The sequence below is a fragment of the Ceratotherium simum genome, chromosome 26 (genome assembly GCF_057802395.1).
Source record: "Ceratotherium simum simum isolate JZ-2026a chromosome 26, ASM5780239v1, whole genome shotgun sequence".
NCBI lineage: Eukaryota > Metazoa > Chordata > Mammalia > Perissodactyla > Rhinocerotidae > Ceratotherium > Ceratotherium simum.
The window spans coordinates 17,754,459-17,778,431 of record NC_141925.1 but is presented as its reverse complement, the minus strand read 5'-3'; the positions used below and the strand labels follow the sequence as shown (position 1 = coordinate 17,778,431).

Here is a 23,973-nt window from a genome sequence, read left to right as displayed (position 1 = left end):
ATTTTATTCTTTTTAATGCAATTGTAAGTGGGATTGCGTTTTTAATTTCCTTTTCGGATAGTACATTGTTAATGTGTGGAAATGCAACTTATTTTGGTATGGTGATTTTGTATCCTACTTCTTGCTGAATTTGTTTATTAGTTCTAACAGGTTTTTTTGTGGATTCTTTAGGATTGTCAACATATCACATACCATCTGTAAACAGAGTACTTCCAGTACTATGTTAAATAGAAGTGGCCAGAGTGGTTATCCTTGTCTTATTCCTGATCTTAAAGGAAAAGTTTTCAGTTTTTCACCATTGAGTATGATGTTAGATGTGAGTTTGTCTTATATGGTCTTTGTTATGTTGAGGTACATTACTGCTATACTGGATTTGTTGAGAGTTTTTCTTCTGAAAGGGTAGTGAATTTTGTCAAGTGCTTTTTCTGCATCTATTGAAATGATCATGTGTTTTTTTCTTTTATACTATAGATGTCTTGTATTTCTTTTATTGATTTGCACATGTTGAACCATCTCTGCATCCCAGGCATGAGTCCCATTTGATCATGGTGTATGATTCTCTAATGTATGTGTTATTGAATTCGGTTTACTAGTATTTTGTTAAAGGAGTTTACATCTATATCTATCAGTGCTTTTGGCCTGTAGTGTTCTTTTTTGTGCTGTCTTTTCCTGGGTTTGGTAGCAGGGTAATGCTGGCCTCATAAAATGAGTATGGAAGTGTACCCTCCTCTTCAATTTTCTTTAAGAATTGTCATTAATTATCTTTTAAATGTTTGGTAAAATTCCTTAGTGAAATCATCTGCTCCTGAGATTTTTTTGTTGGGAGGTTTTTGATTATTGATTCAATTTCCTGACTAGTGAAAGATATGTTCAGACTTTATTTCTTCATGAGTCAATCTTGGTAGATTGTATGTTTCTAGGAATTTATCCATTTTACTAGGTTATCCGGTTTGTTGGCATATAATTGTTCATAGTACTCTCTTATGATCCTTTATATTTCTTTGACATGAGTTGTAATGCCTCCCAGCATTTCTGATTTTATATTTTGAGTCTTTATCTTTTTCTTAGTCTAGCTAAAAGTTTGTCAGTTTTGTTTATGTTTTTAAACAACCAACTCTTAGTTTTATGGATTTTTTCTATATTTTGTATATATTTTCTATTCTGTTCTATTTATTCTCTATTCTATTTATTTTTGCTGTATTCTTTATTATTTCCTTCCTCTGATAACTTTGGAATTTGTTCTTCTTTTTCTCGTTCCTTGAGGTGTAAACTTAGGTAACTTATTAGACACCTTTTGTTAATATAGGTGTTTATTGCTATAAATTTGCCTCTCAGTACTGCTTTTGCTGCATCCCATAAATTTTGGTATATTGTATTTTGATTTTCACCTGTCTCAAGCTATTTTCTAATTTCTCTTTTGATATCTTCTTGAGCCATTTGTTGTTCAAAAATGTGTTAATTCCTACATATTTTGAACTTTCCTGTTTTTCTTCTGCTATTGGTTTCTGGTTTCATTCCATTATGGTTGGAAAAGATACTTGGCGTGATTTCAATCTTCTTGAATGTGTTAAAACTTATTTTGAGATATAACGTGATCTATCCTGGAAAATGTTCCACGTGCACTTGAGAAAAATGTATATTCTGCTTCTGTTTGGTGGAGTGTTCTGTATATGTCTGTTAGGTCCATTTGGTCTATAGTGTTGTTCAGGTCCACTATTTCTTTGTTGATTTTTTGTGTGGTTAATCTGTTCATTATTGGAAGTGGGATATTGAACTCTCCTACTGTATTTCTGACTATTTAATCCTTCAGTCCTATCAATGTTTGCTTTATATATTTAGGCTATTGATGTTGGGTGCATATATTTTTATGATTCTTCTATCTTCCTTTTGAATTGATCCTTTTATCATAGTCTAATGTCCTTGTTTCTTGTGACTTTTTGACTTAAAGTATATTTTGTCTGATATAAGTATAGTTATCCTTGCTCTTTTTGCGTTATATTTTCATAGAATATCTTTTTCCATCCCTTTATTTTCAGCCTATATATGTCTTTAAATCTGAGGTGAGTTTCTTGTAGACAGCATATAGTTGGATCTTACTTTTTTGTCCATTCAGTCACGCTTCATTTCCTTTTTGTTGATTTTTTGTATTAATATGCTTTGATTCCTTTCTCTTTTTCTTTTGTGTATCTTCTCTAGGTATTTTCTTTGTGGTTACCATGGGGCTTACATAAAATATCATGTAACAGTCTATTATAAACTGATAACAACTTAACCTCCATTACATATAAAACTGTTCTCTTTACAACCCCCCCCACACACACTATAGTTATTGATGTCACAATTTGTATCTATTTGTATTGTGTATTTTATATCTAATTTTTAGTTATAATTTTAGTAATAATATAACATTTTAATTGTAGCTATTTTTAATGCCTTTAATTTTCATAGTAGAATTAAAAATAATTCATCCACCACCATTACAATATTACATTTTCTGTATTTGTCTATGTATTTACCATTATTTGTATGTTTTATATTTTCATATGCTTTTGTATTACAGTTTAGCATCCTTTCTTTTTGACTTGAAGAACTCCTTTTAGCAGTTCTTATGATGCAAGTCTAATGGTAATGAGCTCTCTCAACTTTTGTTTGTCTAAGAAACTCTTTATTCTTCATTTTTGAAGGACAGTTTTGCCAGGTATAGTATTCTTGGTTGGCAGGTTTTTTCTCTCAGCACTTTGAATATATCATCTCATTCCCTTGTAGCCTTCAAGGTTTCTGCTGGGAAATCCACTGATGGTCTAATGGATGTTCTCTTATATGTGACAACTTGCTTTTCTCTTGCTGGTTTCAAAATCCTCTTTGTATTTGACTTTTGACTATTTGATTATATTGTGTCTCATTGTAGATTTCTTTGGAATCATTTTATGTAGGTCTTTTTGTCTTCCTAAATCTGGATGTCTATTTTCTTTCCTAGGTTGGGAAGTTTTCTTTTCTTTTGTTGCTTTATGGGACTCCCATAATGTATATTGCTCTATTTGATGGTATCCCATAAGTCTCTTAGGCTTTACTTAATCTTTTTCATTCTTTTTTCTGTCTGCCCCTTTGAGTGAATAATATCCAATGACTTGACTGAGAGGTCACGCATCCTTTCATCTGTTTCATTTAGTTTGCTTTTGAAACCCTCTAATGAATTTTTCAATTCAGTTATTGTATTCTTCAGCTCAATGAATTCTTTTTGGTGTTTCTTTAAGTTTTCTATTTCTTTGTTGAAATTCTTGCCTTGTTCATGCATTGTTCTCCTGACCTTGGTGAGCATATTTGTAGTGGTTATTTTGAATTCTCTATCAGGTAAATTATATGTCTCCATTTTATAGAGTCAGATTCTGGAGATACAGTTTTCCTTTGTTTGGAAAATATCTCTGTGTTAGCTTCTATGATTTTTACATCATATTTAGGGTTATATTTTCTTGCTTCTTTGCATGTTTTGTAATTTTGGTGACTGACGTGAATAAAATAACCATAGAGACTAAAGTAGTTGGTATTTATTCTCAGAAAAGGGTGTGCTCTGGTCTTTGTTAAGTCACTATTGTGGAAGACTGAGTCAATATAATACGTATTTGAACAAGTATTGAGATGTGTCACAACTTTATTTAGATTCTGTTCATCACTGTATTCAGAAGTTTTAGGATTGGGATCAGGATTTTGCTCTTAGCAGAGGTTGGGATCTGTGAATGGATGAGATCTTGGAGATTTCTTTAAGCTACAGTCCAGTTTCCAGCGTTTTGGATCTGACAGGTCCTCTTTTCTTGCCATCCTTGCATTGTTTTCTTCACCTTAAAGGATTTCTCTCTACCCTGCTGCCCTCTCCCAAGCCTTTAAAGGGCCATTGTAGTGAACGTTTGATATTCCCCAGAGGTATTTTTCTCAGCTCTTTGTCCTGCCTGAGCTATCAGATGCCAGTGCAATATTTCCCACAAAATCTTGGAGTTCCTTGGAGGGATTTTTCTTCACTACTCCACCTCCCTCCTTCAGCTTCCAGAAGGCTAGTGCAGTGTACCTAGTGAAGGTGTAGAGTACTTTGGAAAGATTTCTCCGATCTCTGAAGGAAGAGATTTTTACCTGATTTATTTACTGCCTTGCATACAATAGGCACCCAATAAATATCTGTTTAATGAATATTAATCTTGTCCTCTCAGATGTCAGTGTCAATAGGACAAGGAACCAGATAACACAGGCTTTTCATTCTATCTCTGTTATCTTGGGCCCTAAGAAAATTAATGAAATAACAAAAAAAGTATTTATTAGGCTCCTTACACTTGTAATCAAATGATTTGTGATGTACCCTTTTTCTAGCTCACTCAAACCATGGAAAGCCAAGTGTGGTCTCACAAGAATATGGAAAGTACAAAATTGTTTTATTTGTTCTTTTAAATGGATTTTCTCAGGTGTGGGATACCACATAGTCATGGTGAAGGAACCTCACTGTGATGTTGAAGAAATCTCCAAGTTGATTAATTATTATATACCAACAGCCACTTTGGAGAAGAATTTTAGAAATGAATTATCTTTTATTCTACCCAAGGAGTACACACACAGGTATGGATCCCAAGAGTACTAAATGGTTTATGTTTAGATAACCAGATATTGTTGCTTTTCCTGATTTCTTCAGGCTTAGAAAGTAGTATATTTAACAAGCCAAAACTCCAGTCATAGCTGTCACTTGCAGTGAAGTGGTTATAGCCACTATAACTTAGTAGCTATAGCTTCCTGGTTTTAATTGGGGATAAGCGATAGTATGTTGTTGGTAGAGTAAAAAATGCATGGTGAGGCGTAAATGGAAATATTAAGACAATAAGAGAAAAAATGGCTTTAGTGGTGGTTCTTGAAGCCCGGGTGACAAGAACCCAGAGAAAATAGGCAGTTTCACTGTCCTAGTTAGCCAAATTATTCATCAGAGGGAGTCACAAAGAATAATAACTCTACCTGAGATAACCATCCTAAAAAAGGAAAATGGAAACTAAGAGTACTCATCAGTGACTTTCAGAGTATGATATTTTTATCTTCTTCTAATATACAAGTGCTTGCTTTGTTATTTCCTAGAGTCAAGCCAGTTGTAACATTAAAGAAGACTATGAGGGACTTTAACTTCTCCTTTTCTACGAAAAAGAGTAATGTCAAAAAGGAGGAAAAGAAGGAAGAGGAACTGCATCATTTGAACTTTGTTTAGTAGTTCTAAAAGTTCTTGAGAAGCAGCAGCATGGGGCAGTGTGATCAGGCAGACTAGAACCAAGACCCTAGTCATAAGCTGGAATGAAAGATTGAAATATCGTGGGCAATTGCAAATAAAATTCTAGATATGTATTCTCAGAGATATATGACAATTGACTCATTCAGAAAAGGTGGAACCAGGTGGGAACTTTGGCCTACTATGATAGTTGTGATCCATGTGAAGCTACAGAATCTATCTGAAGGAGACATAAATCACTTGCTTGAACTTATCACACACTCTGCCTATCCTCATTCATATGGACACAAATGACATTCTCAAAAGAATGTCTAAAACAGGAAATGAAAATATTCAGAAGCAGATGATGTTTTATCATATCTTCATATTTATGTCATATCTTATTCATATTTCTAATATATTATGCATATTTTATTGTATCTTTATATTTGGAAGCAGACTATGTTTATTATATCTTCTTACTAATCATTTGGACTTGGAGGACAGACAAAGGAAGAACATCCAAGAGGTGAACAACTAATTGTAGATCTCTCGGCCATAAATCCAGATTTGGAATGATAGACTCACCACCAAATAAAAAGAAAATCATGAAATTAGAGAAGTATGTGTTTTCTCTAACAGGCAGAGTTTTAAACTGAAAAATAGGAAGAAAAAATTATAAGGAAAAGAAATACCTATGGACCCAGCTATTTCAGAGTATAATATGAAAAGAATGAAATGATGGTTAAAGTCTTAGTGATTTTTATTCTGGCTAAAATTTTGATAGCTAATAGTAACTGAGCACTTATTTTTCCCACTGTTCTAATATGTGTTTATTTACCTGAATAAATAATAAGGAAGAGAAAAAAAGTAATTTTTTTGTGTGTGTGAGGAAGATTAGCCCTGAGCTAACATCTGTTGCCAATCCTCATCTTTTTTACTGAGGAAGATTGGCCCTGGGCTAACATCCATGCCCATCTTCCTCTGCTTTATATGTGGGATGCCTTGATTGTCAGCATTACTTGATAAGTTGTGCATAGGTCCACGCCTGGGATCTGAACCTGCAAACCCTGGGTCACCAAAGTGGAGCATGCAAACTTAACCACTACACCGCCAGGCCGGACTCAGAGAAAAAAATAATTTTTAATTGCATATACGTGTAGCAGATTCATTGAATGTATCACATAAGGAAAGTAATCTTAAAATTTTAAAATAATGTTGTAACTTGTTATAAAACAATGCTGAAACTTGTTGGAATGAAACTTAAGTTTAGAATACGGCGATGGAATAATATGCAGCATTCCAAATAAATCAATATATGAGAGGTATCAGAATAGTGCTGCATATCAGGGAATGTTTATATGCTTAAAGTTCATGAATTAGGAGATATAAGTTTACAGGAAAACCAGTGGGTGACAATAGAAGGAGAAAGAAACAAGTTAAATATCATTTTGTGAAACTCCTGCAAATTAAAAGGAGGAAATGCATAATACATTGCTGATACAAAGTTTAAGCAAGATGACATAGTAAAGAAAGTAATTCAAGTATAGACCTCTAACACATGTTGTATTCACCTCAACACAGCTCTCCTGCACGTCTCTGACTTTTCTTGCCAACAATTACATTCCTAGAAAGATGGAGGAAATGAAAACAAACTGCTGCCCTAAATCGAATTCTGATAATCAAGAAAATCTTGATGGAAAAAAAAAATCCAGTACCTTGGAGAAATTTACCACATCATGGTGAACTTCATAGCAAGACAGAAGGAAGGCGTTTGGTGGATTTAGACACAGGCCAAAATATGGATAAGTAGAAAAGCAATATTCCATAGCATAACCTTCTGAAAGGAAAGGTTACTCAAGATTGTTTGGAAGCTTCAAAAATGAATTTCTGTGGAGTGATGTCAGCATCATGGCAGAGTGAGCTCTTCCCTTAGTCTCTCCCCACAAGAGACAACAAAGAGGACATTCATAAACCAATAGAGGATATTCACATAATTTGAGAGATCCATGCAGCCATATTTCTGAAGGTGGAGGCGCTGGACCCCCTGAGGAGACAGTAGAAGTACGTTAGTGGATCTCCTCTCCCTTCCCTGCAGAAGTGATCTAGGGCACGGGACGTTGCGAAGCAGCCAGCACGCAACTCTGAGAGAAGAGGGAAAAGGCAGTCCTCTGTGGAAATGCTGTCACTCTTGGAGTTGCCTCCCAGCCTGTGGGAGCACTCCACCCTGAGGCAGCTAAGCAACTGTGAGGTGTTCCCACCAAGCTGAGCAGCCTAGGCAGGCTAGCCTGTAAGTGCAGAGTGGGAGTGTGTGGGATTGCACACACAAAAGAAAGCACCCCTCATCCCCCTCCTTTCTGGCACACTAGCTCAGCAGGTCAGCCAAAGTAGGGGATCCCTGCCAGAGCACCTCCACCTACAGGTGTAAGGTGACAGCCAACAGGCAAACGCAGACGGGCCCTGTGGGCACAGCTTCCAAGAGATGGGCACAACTTCCAGGGGTCATGGCAGGCTCAGAAAATGCAGCTCCTGCCCCCCTGGTGGCAGGTGGAATGTGCAACCAGATACAAGCACTATGCGACGGCAAAATAGCATGAAGAATTACATTAAGCCTCCAGACTAGAAGGAAAATGACAAGTGCCCAGAAATCAATCTTGAAGTCACAGAAATTTACAACCTAAATGACAGAGAATTCAAAATAGCATGAAAAAACTCAATAAGTTAAAAGAAAACTCAGAAAGACAGTTTAATGAACTCAGGAATAAAATTAATGAACAGAGGGAATTCTTCACAAAAGAGATTGAAACTATTAAAAAACCAGAAATTTTGGAGATGAAGAACACAGTGAATGCAAAAGAAAAATCTGGAATCCTTAAAAAACAGAACTGATATTATGGAGGACAGAACTAGTAATTTAGAGGACAGAAATATAGAAATGCTTCAGATGGAGGAAGAAAGAGAACTAAAACTAAAAAGAAATAAAGAAATTCTCCAAGAAATATCCAACTCAATTAGGAAATGCAACATAAGGGTATAGGTATTCCAGAGGGAGAAGAGAGGCAAAGAGGAACAGAGAGCTTGTTCAAAGAAATAATAGCTGAGAACTTCCCAAACCTGGGGAACAAGCTGGAATTACATGTAAGTGAAGCTAATAGAACTCCTAATTACATCATTATAAAGAGACCTTCTCCAAGACATACATTAGTAAAACTGGCAAAAGCCAATGACAAAGAAAAAATATTAAGGGCAGCAAGGCAGAAGAAAATAACCTACAAAGAAATGCTTCTCAGGCTTTAAGCAGATTTCTCAGCAGAAACCTTACAGGCTAGGAGAAAGTGGAATGATATATTCCAAATTCTGAAAGACAAAACTTTCAGCCAAGAATACTCTATCCAGTGAAACTATCCTTCAGATATGGTGGAGAAATAAAATCTTTCCCAGATAAACAAAAGCTGAGAGAGTTCATTGCCACAAGCCCCTCCACACATACACACACAAGAAATGATCAGGAGGCCATCATTACCTGAAAAAAAAAAAAAAAGAAAGGGTTTACAAAGCCTTGAGCAAGGAGATAAATAGGCAGACAAAATCAGAAAATTGCAGCTCTCTATCAGAACAGGTTAGCAAACAATTATAACATTAAAGATAAACAGAAGGAAAACATAAAAAATAACTATAATCACTTAATTTTAATCACAAACAACACAAAAATGAATAAGTTGTGACAACAATAACTTAGACGGGGAAGAGGAATGGGATGGAACCTGCTTCAACTAGGGAAATAAGAGGCTATCAGAAAATGGACTCTGTCATTTATGAGTTCTCTTATACAAACCTCACGGTAACCACTAAACCAAAAATCAGAACAGACACACAAGTGGTAAAGATAAAACCATCATAGAGAATCACCAAATTGAATTGGCAGTCAGAAATACACAGGATGAGAAGGCAAGGGAAATATAGAACAACGAGAAAACAAGTGATAAAATGGCAGTATTAATCCCTCATATATCAATAATCACTCCAAGTGTAAATGGATGGAATTCTCCAATCAAAACACATAGAGTGGCTGGCTGGATTAAAAAACAAGATCCAACAATATGCTGCCTCCAGGAAACACATCTCAGCTCTACAAGACAAACACAGGCTCAGAGTGAAGGGATGGAAAACGATACACCAAGCTAATGGCAAACAAAAGAAAGATGTTGCCATACTTATATCAGACAAAGTAGACTTCAAGATAAAAAAAGGCAATGAGAGACAAAGAGGGGCAGTTTATAATGATAAAAGGGATACTCCACCAAGAGGATGTAGCACTTATAAATATACGTGCACCTAACACAGGAGCAGCAAAGTATGGTGCAACTATTAACAGACCAAAAGGAGAAGTTAACAGTGATGAAATAATAGTAGGGGACCTCAACACCCCACTTACATCAATGGACAGAGCATCCAGACAGAAAGCAACAAGGAAATAGTGGAATAAAATGAAAAATTACACGAAATGGACTTAATAGATACACATAGAACACTCCATCCAAAATCATCAGAATACAGATTCTTCTCAAGTGCACATAGAACATTGTCAAAGACAGACCATATGTTGGGAAGCAAGGCAAGCCTAAATAAATTTAAGAAGATTGAAATCATATAAAGCAACTTTTACAACAATAATGCTATGAAACTAGAAATCAACCTAGGAAAAACCTGGGAAAGAAACAAATATGTGGCAACAAAACAGAAGAAATAAAAAAATATCCGGAGATGGATAAAATGAAAATATAGCATACTAACTCATATGGGATGCAGTAAAAGCAGTCCTAAGAGGGAAATTCATAGCAAAACAGGCCCACTTTAACAAACAAGAAAAATAAAATAAGCAATCTTAAACTACACCTAAGAGAACTAGAGAAAGAATAACAATCAAAGCCCAACGTCATCAGAAGGAGGAAAATAATAAAAATTAGAGCAGAAATAAATGAACTAGAAACCAAAAAAACAGTAGAAAGGATCAATGAAACTAAGAGGTGGTTCTTTGAGAAGATAAACAAAATTGATAAACCCTTAGCCAGACTCACAAAGAAAAAAAGAGAGAAGGCTCAAATAATGAAATTAGAAAGGAAAGAGGAAAAATTGCAATGGATATCACAGAAATACGAAGGATTATAAGAGAATTGCATGAAAAACTACATGCCAACAAATTGGACAACCTAAAAGAAATGGATAAAGTCTTAGACTCATACAACCTCCCAAAACTGAAGCAAGAAAAAATAGAGAATCTGAACAGAACAATCACAAGTAAAGAGATTGAAACAGTAATCAAAAACCTCCCAGAAAATAAAAGTCCAGGACCAGATGGCTTCTCTAGAGAATTCTACCAAACATTCAAAGAAGATTTAATACCTATCCTTCTCGAACTATTCCAAAAAATTGAAGAAGACAGAGCACTTCCTAACTCATTCTATGAGGCCAACATCACCCTGATCCCAAAGCCAGGCAAGTACAGCACAAAGAAGGAAAATTACAGGCCAGTATCACTGATGAACATAGATGCAAAAATCCTCAACAAAATATTGGCAAACTGAAAAGCAATACATTAAAAGGATCGTACACCATGATCAAGTGAGATTTATACCAGGGATGCAGGGATGGTTCAACATCTGCAAATCAATCAATGTTTTGATTACACTACATTAACAAAATGAAGAATAAAAACCATATGATCATCTCAATAGATGCAGAGAAAGCTTTTGACAAGATCCAGCATCCATTTATGATAAAAACTCTCAATAAAATGGGTATAGAAGGAAAGTACCTCAACATAATAAAGGCCATATATGACAAACCCACAGCCAACATCATGCTCAATGGGGAAAAACTGAAAGCCATCCCTCTGAGAACAGGAACATGAAAAGGGTGCCCTCTCTTGTCACCCTTATTCGACATAGTACTGGAGGTTTGGGCCAGAGCAATTAGGCAAGAAAATAAATAAAAGGTATCCAAATAAGCAATGAAGAAGTGAAACTCTCTCTGTTTTCAGATGACATGATTCTATACATAGAAATCCCTAAAGAATACATGAAAAAGCTATTAGAATTAATCAATAACTACGGTAAAGTTGCAGGGTACAAAATCAACTTACAAAAGTCAGTTGCATTTCTATACTCTAATAACAAACTAACAGAAAGAAAACTCAAGAATGGTATCCTATTTACAATCACAACAGAAGGAATAAAATGCCTGGGGCCAGCCGCGTGGCTTAGTAGTTAAGTGTGCATGCTCCGCTACTGGTGGCCTGGGTTCGGATCCCGGGCATGCACTGACGCAGCACTTCTCTGGCCATGCTGAGGCCGCATCCCACATACAGCAACTAGAAGGATGTGCAACTATGACATACAACTATCTACTGGGGCTTTGGGGAAAAAAAAGGGGGAGGATTGGCAATAGATGTTAGCTCACAGCCGGTCTTCCTCGGCAAAAAGAGGAGGATTAGCTCCTCCTAATGTTAGAGGAGCTAATGTTAGAGGAGAGGATGTTAGCTCAGGGCTGATCTTCCTCACACACACACAAAAAAGAATAAAATGCCTAGGAATAAATTTAATCAAGGAAGTGAAAGACCTATATAATGAACACTATAAGATATTATTGAAAGAAATTGATGATGACATAAAGAAATGGAAGGATATTCCATGCACATGGATTGGAAGAATAAGCATAGTTAAAATATCCATACTACCTAAAGCAATCTACATATTCAATGCAATCCCAGTCAGAATCCCAACGACATTCTTCACAGAAATAGAACAAAGAATCCTAAAATTTATGTGGGGCAACAAAAGACCCCGAATATCTAAAGCAATCCTGAGAAAAAGGAACAAAGCTGGAGGGATCACAATCCCCGAATTAAAAATATACTACAAAGCTCTAGTAATTAAAACAGCATGGTACTGGTACAAAAACAGACACACAGATCTATGGAACAGAATTGAAAGCCCAGAAATGAAACCACACATCTACAGACAGCTAGTCTTTGACAAAGGAGCCAAGAACATACAATGGAGAAAGAGAAGTCTCTTCAATAAATGGTGTTGGGAAAACTGGACAGCCACATGCAAAATAATGTAAGTAGACCATTATCTTTTGCCATACACAAAAATTAACTCAAAATGGATTAAAGACTTGAAGATAAGAAATGAAACCATGGAACTCGTAGAAGAAAATATAGGCAGTACACCCTTTGACATCGTTCTTAGAAGCATCTTTTCAAATACCACGTCTACTCAGTCAAGGGAAACAAAAGAAAAAATAAACAAATGGGACTGCATCATAGTTTCAGGTCTTGCATTCAAGTCTTTAATCCATTTGGAGTTAATTTTTGTTTATGGTGTAAGGTAAGACAACATGGATGGACATTGAGGGTATTATGCAAAGTGAAATAAGTCAGAGGGAGAAGGTCAAATACCATATGATTTCCTCCATTAAATAGTAGATAATAACAACAATAAACAAGCACATAGAGACAGAGATTGGATTGGTGGTTACCAGAGGGGAAGGGGGGAGGGAGGAGGGCGAAAGGGATAATTTGGCACATGTGTGTGGTGATGGGTTGTAATTAGTATTTGTGTGGTGAACATGATGTAATCTATGCAGAAATAGAAGTATAATGGTGTACACCTGAAATTTATACAATGTTATAAACCAATGTTACTGCAATAAACAAAAAATTAAATAAATAAATAAATAAATAAATAAATAAATAAATAAAAATGGGACTGCATCAGACTAAAAAGCTTCTGCAAGGCAAAGGAAACCAGGAACAAAGGGAAAAAACCCACCAACTGGGAGAAAATATTTGTAATTCATGTATCCGACAAGGGCTTAATCTCCAAAATATATAAAGAACTCATACAACTCAACCACAAAATAACAAACAACCCGACCAAAACATGGGCAGAGGATATGAACAGACATTTTTCCAAAGAAGATATACAGATGACAACAGGTACATGAAAAGATGTTCAGCATCACTAATCATTAAGGAAATGCAAATCAAACTGCAATGAGATATCACCTTACACCTGTTAGAATGGCTATAATTACCAAGACAAAAAATAACAAGTGTTGGAGAGGAGATGGAGAAAGGGAACCCTCATACACTGCTGGTGGGAATGCAAACTGGTGCAGCCACTGTGGAAAACAGTATGGAGATTTCTCAAAAAATTAAAAATAGAAACACCATATGACCCAGCTATCCCACTACTGGGTATTCATCCAAAGAACTTGAAATCAACCATTCAAAGAGACTTATGCAGCCCTATGTTCATTGCAGCATTATTCACAACAGCCAATATGTGGAAGCAACACAAGTGCCCATCAACTGATGAATAGATAAAGAACATGTGGTATACATATACAATGGGATACTACTCAGCCATAAAAAATACAAAATTGTCACATTTGCAACAACATGGATGGACCTTGTGGGTATTATGTTAAGCGAAATAAGCCAGACAAAGACAAACACTGTATGATTTCACTCCTATGTGGAAGATAAACAAACATGTGGACAAAAAGAACAGATTAGTAGTTACCAGAGAGGAAGGGGGTTGTGCGGTGGGCATAAGGGGTAAAGGGGCACACATATATGGTGACTGACAAATAATAATGTACAACTGAAATTTCACAATGTTATAAACTATTATAACCTCAATAAATAGGAATAAAAAATGAAATTCTGACCACACATCCCAAAGGTAAAGAAAATAAAGTGATACCTAAAATCCAATAAACAAGGGTAAATAAGACAGGTTGGTACAGAATATCATCAGGAAGTTTAATGCTCCAATCTGTTATTCAAAGGAAGTTTGAAAAGTAGTAATGTTCATTTTTCTTAGTGTTTGTGGTGTCTTGAGCAAGGTTGGCTCCTGAGCAGCAAAGTTGGAAAGATACATGAAGGTTACAAGAGTCTGTTTAGTAGAGCAGAAGGAAAGCTAGTATTTGAGACAAGGTCCTTCTTTTTCCTCCTCTTCCTTCTTTTTCTTCTTCTTATTCTAGATTTGAAGCTCTGTTTACTAATCTAGAAAAGAGACAGAAAGAGCTGGGCATTGCCAGCTTTGGTGCCTCTATCACTACCATGGAAGAAGTCTTCTTTAGGTGAGCGATAATACTCAGGGAAAATAAAAACTCTGGGGGGAAAGGACCATGCCTTCAAATTCACACAATAGAAATTTAAGAGGGTGGGCGGAGACATGACCATTTTTTTTACAATAAGAACGCTGAAAAAAATATTATCACCATGATTTTATAAAAGAATGGATATTTTAACTTACCCAAAGTACAAATTAGACCTTAATCTTGAACTTGAATGAGTTCAACTTAATGAAATGCTCATTACATTGCCCTTGTTTTTCTCACTTTACTATTGTCTGGCAGCCGTCCTGTAACTGGGGTTTAGAAACCACTGCTCTAACACAGTTACCATGTTGCCTTCATATAATGCTCCTGAGAGTCAATAAGCAAACTAAGGAGCCTTCTGAGTTGGGTGGTGTTGTGACTCACATTCTCCAAACAGGATTATGTTGGGATAGATCTGAAATGAAATGCTTTGTACCTTTTTTTTTATGTAGGGTCAGTAATATGGAAGATTCACAAACAGATATCCAAGCTACCCAACCTCAGACTTCCTCACTAAGTGAAGCTTCCGTCGAGAACCAGAATGTGAATATGTCCAGAAATGAGAGAGCAGATTCCTCCGCTATGAATGAAAGCCCTGCTATTATGTTTAATACTGGGGTAAGCACCTTTACTAAGAAACTTGACATATATTCCATTGGGGTGCAAGAGGTACATTTTGTTTTAATACTTGAACGAAAGGAGTGTGGAGTTCTCAGCCATTGCAGACTCAACGAAATATGGAGCAGGCTGTATCACAACCTAAATAATTTCCTAATGCAGAAGTGATGAGTTCTAGATAAAGATCTCAGCTGTTACTTTCGTCGTTGTTATTCCTCAGTTCTTTTCCTCTGTTTTAGAATTCTTTTTTTTTTTCAAATTGATAACCCCAAAATTTATTAGTTCATTGAAGCTGGAGTGAGCATGATTTTTAATAAGTATGCACAATAATTTAAGTTTTTGCAATGGGACTTGATAATGCATAAGGTACCATTCCCTAAACAGTATGCTCTTTTTTTTTTTTTAAGATTTTATTTATTTTATTTTTTTCCCCCCCAAGCCCCAGTAGATAGCTGTATGTCATAGCTGCACATCCTTCTAGTTGCTGTATGTGGGACTCGGCCTCAGGATGGATGGAGAAGTGGTGCCTCGATGCGCACCCGGGATCCGAACCCAGGCCACCAGCATTGCAGCGCGCGCACTTAACCACCAAGCCACAGGGCCGGCCTCAACAGTATGCTCTTTAGCATGGGGAGTCTCTTTAAGCTGCCAGGAATTTCTTTCATTCTCTTTCTAATTATCTGTTCCTCCTATAAAGCACCCTGGTTTTCTTGAATAGCAGGAGTCTGAGGAAAATCATCTTGTTGAGATTTTAAGCATGTTATATTAAAAGCCAGATCTTAAACATTTTATTTAATATCTTATAGGGAGGTCAGCAAACTTTATGTAAAGGGATAATAAGTAAGTAAAGCTTTGTGGGTTGTATGGTCTCTGTTGCACTCAACCCTGTCATTGTGGCGCAAAAGCAACCATAGATGGTACAGAAATTAATGGCTTATAGCTGTGTTCCAATAAAACTTTGTTTACAAAAGCACCCCTGCCTTATACAAGGAAAAGCTGATCATACTATTGTGTACTATCATATTATGCTTCCAAGTATTTATTTATATAAACTTTGTGTATCCTGTACTGTAAAATTCCTAAGTGTTCATCTCAATGAATTTCAACATGAATTACCTGTTTAGATCTATGAATATTGTAATGTTATATATCTCTCTTCTTTCTTTAGTATTCCCTCTACCAGCAGCAGTTCCGTGCCATGTTCATAAAGAGGGTGATGTTCACTTGGCGCAATTGGAAACTGATTTTGCTACAGATACTGGCACTTCTGGGTTCCTTTACCTTTCTCTCAGTGGCTGATAAGTTTTCACCTAATAATGAGGATGAAAAGGCCAGACTAATGGATTTGGGTCAATATGGTCAAACGATTGTGCCTTTATCTATTTCTGGGAATTCTAATTTGACTCAGATTTTCTTAAAACATCTTAAGAGTATGCTAGTATCTGAAAAACAAACACTTAAGGAAGTGCAAGGTAAGGCTCATTAAGAAAAAGAGACTGCTCTTAGATAAAGCTATGGTTGTGTCATTTGCAACGAAGGATCTTAACTGTATATTTGGCTACCTGCTCCATTCTTTTCCTGCTGGTCACCAATTGTATAGAGGCAGCTAAATTAGATTGAAGCAATGCTCACTTTAAGGCTACTAGTCTCAAAAAGTTAATTATCGGTGGAGGCACTCTGGCTATGTGTTGTCTATAAAACATTGGTTGTTCCTTCAAGTAAAATAGATAATGCCAAAATACATGTTATGGTGAAATTAAGCATGAGGGTTTTTTTTGTTGTTGTTATTTGTTTTTTTTTAAGGTATGGCCAGAATGTAATGTAGCACATGAACCCAGGCCTTATAGCATGGAATGGTGGTCCCAAGTCCTGAAAACTATTCTTCAGTCTCCTAGACTTGTCATATCTAAAACAGGAACACTGAAGACTTAATAGGCTAGCTCCTCAGAACACATTTATTTTTAAGATAGTAGTAATAATAGTTTACATTTATGAGCACTTCTTTTGGGCAAAAACTCTGCTAAACACTTTACCTGCATGTCATTTAGTCTGAGGAATTACCCCATTTAGTAGATATTTTTATTACCATCAATTAAGTGAGGAGCACTGACATTTGAGGAAGTCCAGTAATTTGCCCCAAATCAGACATCTAGTAAATACAGACTTGAATTTAAACTGATCTGCCTAATGTCTGCAAACTTACACACTTACTGCACCACCTTACTTCTCTCAACATAAAGTCTGTTCTCTTTCAAGTAATCATTTCCTCCCAGATACTATATATTTTTTTGCTTTAACTGTCACCTGATGGACAACGTTCCTTTGGGTTGGCCAACAGCCTACAGTTTTGGCAAGACTGTGTGGTTTTTCTCTCCTTGAGATTCTGTCATGAAGCATGAAAATACATTTAGAAACGTTGATTGTTCCTTATAAACATAATCCTGATTCTACAACCTAAAAATAATAGATTGGCTCACTACAGTTAATTGTCCCTATTCCTCCTCTCCTACAAGAATAATAGATAGGCATTTTTTAACCATGGCCGCACAGAGGGTAAAGGAAGTGTCCTGACTCGTAAAATTGTTATTTTTTAAAAATTACAGTATACTACTTATATTTTAAAAATATAAAATGATTAACTGAATATGCTTAATTGTCATATCGATAATGAGACTTAAAATACAATAGAATAATATAGCCCTAGTCATAGCTACTTTCAATTAAAAGTTGTTTTTCTGTTCATTAGCTAAAAATTATCAAGGCATAAAGAGATATTATTTAAGCTTAGCCAGCCCCATTTTGTTTTAAGAAACTTACAGGTACATTTCTAAGTTGTGCTCTAATTATCTTAGCCACAGAACCTTTTATAAAACTGCAATCTGCTAATTTTATATGGTTTCTCTCTGTTCTAAACTCTATGCCTTTTTAAATCTTATTTATTAGGGTAAAGAAAGGGCACAAAATAATTCATAACTTGCTGTCTCTTTTTCCCAAACTACAGGAAAATGTTTACCAGTGAGGAAATATATTTTTAGATAGATAATTTCTCATTTGTAACTTTCTTCTCAAATAGTATATGCATTAACCCTGGGAAAATCACTGTTAGCTTTTTAAGCAGAGCCATAAAATAAGAGGTTAAATGAGTTTTAAAAAGGTATTCCAGCACAGTAATTACTGATAAAATGCCACCTGCATTCCTAAACAAAATTAAATGTTTCGTCTTCTTCCATAATTTAGATGAATGCCTCTTTTATGGAATTTATCTCACTGAATTACAATTGTGTGTTTTTCATCTGTCTCTCAAACTAGATCATGGAGAGGCAAGGACTTCTTTTATATCTCTAGAACCTAACCCAATTCCTGGCACATAATAAGCATATAGTTAAATACAATCTTATCAAATTGAATTGAATGTGGGGGAAAGATTCAAAAGGGGAGGGACTAGAGTCAAAGAAGTCAGCTGGGATATAATTGTGATAACCTAGGCAAGAGAAGATAAGGACCTGAAACAAAATAGTAGGACTGAAGGAAAGAAGATAGATTTGAAGGATATCTGAAGAGGACTAATATAGGTTTTGTTTCTTCTTTAGATGTGGAGGAGAGTAAGAACCATTAACACTGATTTTGATTTTTTAGTTAATTTTTATTTTGAGATAATTATAGATTTACAGTTGTGAAAAATGATTCTCGGATGTCCTGTGTACTAATAGTAACATCTTACAAAACTATAGTACAATATCACAACCAGGATATTGACATCAATACAGTCAAGATACAGAACAGTTGCATCACCACAAGGATAACTCCTGTTGCTCTCTTCATTCCCTCCTTAATCCCTGTCAATCACTAATCTCTTCTCCATTTCTACAGTTTAATCATTTCAAGAATGATATAAAAATGGAATCACATGATATATAACCTTCTGGGATTGGCATTTCACTCAGCATAATTCTCTGGTTGTTGTGTGTATCCATTGTTCATCATTTTTACTACTAACTGCTATTCCATGATATGGATAGACCACAGTTTGTTTAACCATTCACCCATTGAAGAACATCTGGATTTTTTCGCAGTTTTTATGTTTTATGAATAAAGCTGTTATGAAAATTTGTGTACCTATTTTTGTATGAACCTAAGTCTTCAGTTCTATGGGATAAGTGCCCAGGGTTGTAATTTTAATTGCTGGTTTGTATGATAGTTGCATGTTTGGTTTTTGAAGAGACTTCCAAACTGTTTTCCAGAGTGACTGTAACCTTTTACATTCCTACCAACAATGTATGAGTGATCCAGTTTCTCTGCATTTTCCCTAGCATTTGTGTTGTCACTACTTTTATTTTTATTTTAGCCATTCTGATGGGTATGTAGTGGTATTTCATTGTTGTTTTAACTTGCCTTTCCCTAATTTGCATTTTCATGTGCTTATTTGCCATCTATATATCATCTTCAGTGAAATGTGTTCATGTCTTTTGTTCATTTTCTAAATGGATGGTGTTTTTTTTTTACTGTTGAGTTTTGAGGGTTCTTTATATATTTTTTCCTCATACTGTTGATTGTCTTTTCATCATCTTAACAGATTTTGCAGGACAAAAGTTTTTTATTTTGATGAAGTCAAATTTATTAAATTTTTCTTTTATAGATTGTATATTTGGGGTCAAGTCTGAAACTCTTTGCCTAGCCCTAGATCCTGGAGATTTTCTCCTAAAAAATGTGTAGTTTTCTAAAATTTTTATATTTTTATACTTTACATTTAAGTTCATGATCCATTTGGCATTAATTTTAGTATAAGTGTGAGATATGTGTCAAGGTTAAATTTTGTGTCTATAGATGTCCAGTTGCTCTGGCAACATTTGTTGAATGATGAGACTCATTTAATTATTTTGCACCTTTACCAAAAATGAGTTGGGCTTGTATGGGTCTGTTTTTGGGTTCTCTATTCTACTCCATTAATCTGTGTATCTGTTCCTTCACCAAATCATGCTTCAAATCTAGTAGACTGATTCCTCCTACTTTATTCTTGTTTTTCAAAATTGTTTAGTTCCTTTGCTTTTCCCTATAAATTTTAGAATAAGCTTGCTATACCTACAAAAAAATTTTGTTGGAATTTTGATGAGAATTGGGTTAAATCTGTATATCAGTTCGGGGAGAATTAACATCTTTACTGTGTTGAGTTTTCCAATCCATGAACACAATATGTGCTTCCATTTATTTTTCATCATACAAGTCCTGTACATGTTTTGTACCTAAGTATTTAATTTTTTGAGTGAATGTAAATTGTATTTTTAATGTTGGTGTCCATGTATTTCTTCTAGTATACAGAAAACAATTGATTTTTGTCTGTTTATCTTGTTTCCTGCAACCTTGATGAATTCATTTGTCAGTTCTAGAAATTTTCTTGTTGATTCCTTGAGATTTTCTACATAGACAATCATGTCATCTGCAAATAAAAGCAGTTTTATTTCTTCCTTTATGATCTGTATGCCTGTTATTTCCTATTCATGCTTTATTACACTGGATAGAACCTCCAGCACGATGCTGAATCAGAGTGGTGAGAGTGGACATCTTTCCTTGTTTCCAGTGTTAGGGGGAAAGTATGCAGTCTTTTACCATTAAGTATAATGTTAGCTGTAGAGATTTTGTAAATATTGTATATAAAGTTGAGGAAGTTCAACTCTATTCCTATTTTTCTCAGAGTTTTCTTCATGAATGGGTATTAAGTTCTTTCAAATGATTTTTCTGCATAGATTGATACAATTATGTGATTTTTCTTCTTCAGCCTATTAATATGGTAGATGAAATTGGTTGATTTTTAAATATTGAATTAGCCTTGCATCCCTAGAATAGACCCCACTTGGTCATGGTGTGTAATTCTTTTTATATATTGCTGAATTCTATTTGCTAATATTTTGTTAAGGAGTTTTATATCTATATTCATGAAGGATGTTGATCTGTAATTTTCCTTTTTTGTTCTGTATATGTATGGTTTTGCTGTCAGGGTAATCCTAGCTTCATAAAATGAATTGAGAAATGTTCCCTCCTCTTCTATTTTCTGAAAGGTATTGTGTATAATTAGTGTTGATTCTTCCTTAAACATTTTGTAGAATTCTCCAAAGAAAACATCTAGGCCAGGAGATTTGTTTGGGGGTGGTGTGGAATTTTTAATTTATGAATTAAATTTCCTCAATAGTTATAATTATTCAAATGATCTATATCATATTGGGCTTGTTGTTGTAGTTTGTTTGTTTTGAAGAAGTGGTCCATTTCATCTAAGTTGTCAAATTTATGTGTGTAGAATTGTTCATAGTATTCCTTTATTATCCTTCTGATGTTTGCAGGATCTGTAGTGATTTCCCCTGTGTCATTCCTAATATTGGTAATTTATGTCTTCTGTCTTGTTTTCCATTCTCTTTCTTGCTGTGCTTTTGGCTGGGCATTTTCTAATCAGCCTGTCTTCCAGGTCCCTGTCTACTCTTCATTTGTGTCCAACCTACTATGAGTTATATTGAATTCTTAATTGTAATTAATGTGTTTTTTCAATTCTAACGTCAACATTAGATTCTTTGTGTGGACTCCAGTTCTCTATCTCTAATACCTAGTGTACCTGTGGATCTGTTTCTATTATTTGTGTTTTTTCTTGGTTGTGTTTTTTTTGTATATCTAGTAATTTTTAAATTGAATGACAGATATTTTGTATGAAAATTATAAAGATTCTGATGAGGTTATCTTCTCCAGAGGAGGTTTAATTTAACTTCTGGCAGGCAGTAAGATTAAGGGAAGATCTAAATTGAATCAGAGATTTAAGTGATTTGAGATTGGGTTGAAATTTTTATAAGAACTGGTCTGTATGTTACTCTTACTTCTAGGGTGTAGCCCTTCATGAGCCCCACTGAAAGCCTGAGAACTTAACAAGGCACCTCCACCATTTATAAGTCTAAAATGCCTCAAAGGTACAAGGGGTATAGAAGGTTTGGCTCACTTCAATGCATTTCCATTCTCTCCAGGGTCTTGGCCCCTAAATGTTTATTGCTTTCCTCAATATATAATACCTACAAAGAGTTGATTTCTTATTCATTTTTATCCAGCTTTTGCTTTTCCTCAGAGGAAGGTTTTGTCTCCGGTAAGATAAGCGATAAAAGCTATAAGTGGAAGTACTTATACATCAGTTTAAGACAGATAAGTAAGTTAAGAGAGTCTATACCATGTTGCCTATGTTTTCTCAGTGAAATAGAAGTTTAGGTTATAGCCTATGAAGTGAGAGAGTTGGAATTTAATGATAGAATAGAGTGCTTGAGGAGAATGGCAAATGTTGAAAAGAATCATTATGAGAATATTGAAAGGGATAAGAACCAAGTAAAATTATTTGTTCTTCTTCCCAAAACTATATTGTAGATGATCTGTATTGTGGATAAACTGACCAATATTGTTTCCTTATTCTAGGTGACCTACTGAAATATTTGATGGAAAATGAAGATTGTATTCACTTATGCATTGTTGCATTTTCCATTGAGGTGAAGAGAAATGAAATAACATTTACTGCTCTGTTCAACAATCAAGCATACCATTCACCATCTCTGACCCTGGCAATGTTAGACAACATTCTTTTCATGTCAATTTCTGGCCCTGATGCTTCCTTAACAGTCTCCAATAAACCTCAGCCACACTCTAGAGATAATGAACGCAGTACAATGTATGTTATTCTTTTCATTAGAATTGAATTTTACAACTTAAATGCATTTCTCTCACCTATCAGATTACATTTATATGATTAAAAAATAGCTATTGATAGGGGCTGGCCCGGTGACATAGCAGTTAAGTTTGCACGCTCTGCTTTGGTGGCCCAGGGTTTACAGATTTGGATCCTGGGTGTGGACCTGCACATCACTTATCAAGCCATGCTGTGGCAGGCGTCCCACATATAAAGTAGAGGAAAATGGGCAGGGATGTTAGTCCAGGGTCAATCTTCCTCAGCAAAAAGAGGTGGATTGACAACAAATGTTAGCTCAGGGCTAATCTTCCTCACCAAAAAAAAAAAAAAAGAAAGAAAAAGCAATTGATAGAAACTTGTATTTTCTGCTATGTTGATTACCTGATGTATCTACTTTTGTTCCTTCTTCTGTAGGATAACTAATGGACACCAGGTGGCCTTAAATATACATTTTGGCATAGCTCTTTTGATCAGTGGCTTTTGTCTCCTGACAGTAACTGAGAGAGTCTCTAAAGCAAAGCACATCCAGTTTGTGAGTGGGGTCTATGTCCTTGTGTACTGGCTTTCTGCTCTACTGTGGGATTTCATCATCTTCTTCATTACTTGCTGCTTACTACTAGTGAGTATTAGATCAAGAGTCTTGAAGGCTCATTTTCCTTTTGTACCCCATGGAAAATTCCTATTCTCTAATTATGTCATGAGCTTAACTCTGATGATAAACTGTCTTTGCTCATTATCTTAGAAAACACATTGCAAAAGTCTCACGATAGAAACTTGCTCTCTCATATTCCTTCATTAGAAGAAGAAAAACTTATTTGAAAAAGCACAAAGACCTCTCATGGACTAGTTTCCCATATATGTTGTCATCAATTTATGCTCACCCTCAAAACCTCTCTAAAGGTGGAAAGACTCTTACTTATAATAAGAGGTACTTATACTCTACTACACACATAGATGGTAGTATACATACTATCCAGGCCTGTCCAGTTTTGTTTTCTACTAGACTTTCTGGCTATATATACTATTGCCAGCTTTTCTTTTAGTCTCTATCAATTTATTTTAAAAATTTTATTGAACACTTACTATTATCTGGACACTCTCCTGGGATTCAGTGTGTGGTTTGTCTATATTTAAATCTAAATCCTATCTCTCAGTCCTCCTCCTGTTGGAGTTCCTAACCAAATGATCTGTATGCAAGATTACTATTTTAAAGCTAAGCTAGTGCTCAGTAATTCCCAGTCTTGAACTATAT

The 23,973-nt window shown here is 35.3% G+C and overlaps 1 protein-coding gene across 1 annotated transcript in view; it reads left to right on the top strand.

Moving 5' to 3' along the window:
- Positions 1 to 23,973, top strand: part of LOC106800150 (phospholipid-transporting ATPase ABCA3-like) — a 158,517-nt gene that overhangs the window by 81,771 nt on the left and 52,773 nt on the right. The window contains 6 exon segments of the mRNA XM_087417084.1: positions 4,449 to 4,599; positions 14,282 to 14,380; positions 14,854 to 15,019; positions 16,188 to 16,491; positions 22,454 to 22,703; positions 23,136 to 23,340. Of these exon segments, the coding sequence (XP_087273210.1) occupies positions 4,449 to 4,599; positions 14,282 to 14,380; positions 14,854 to 15,019; positions 16,188 to 16,491; positions 22,454 to 22,703; positions 23,136 to 23,340 (1,175 nt within the window).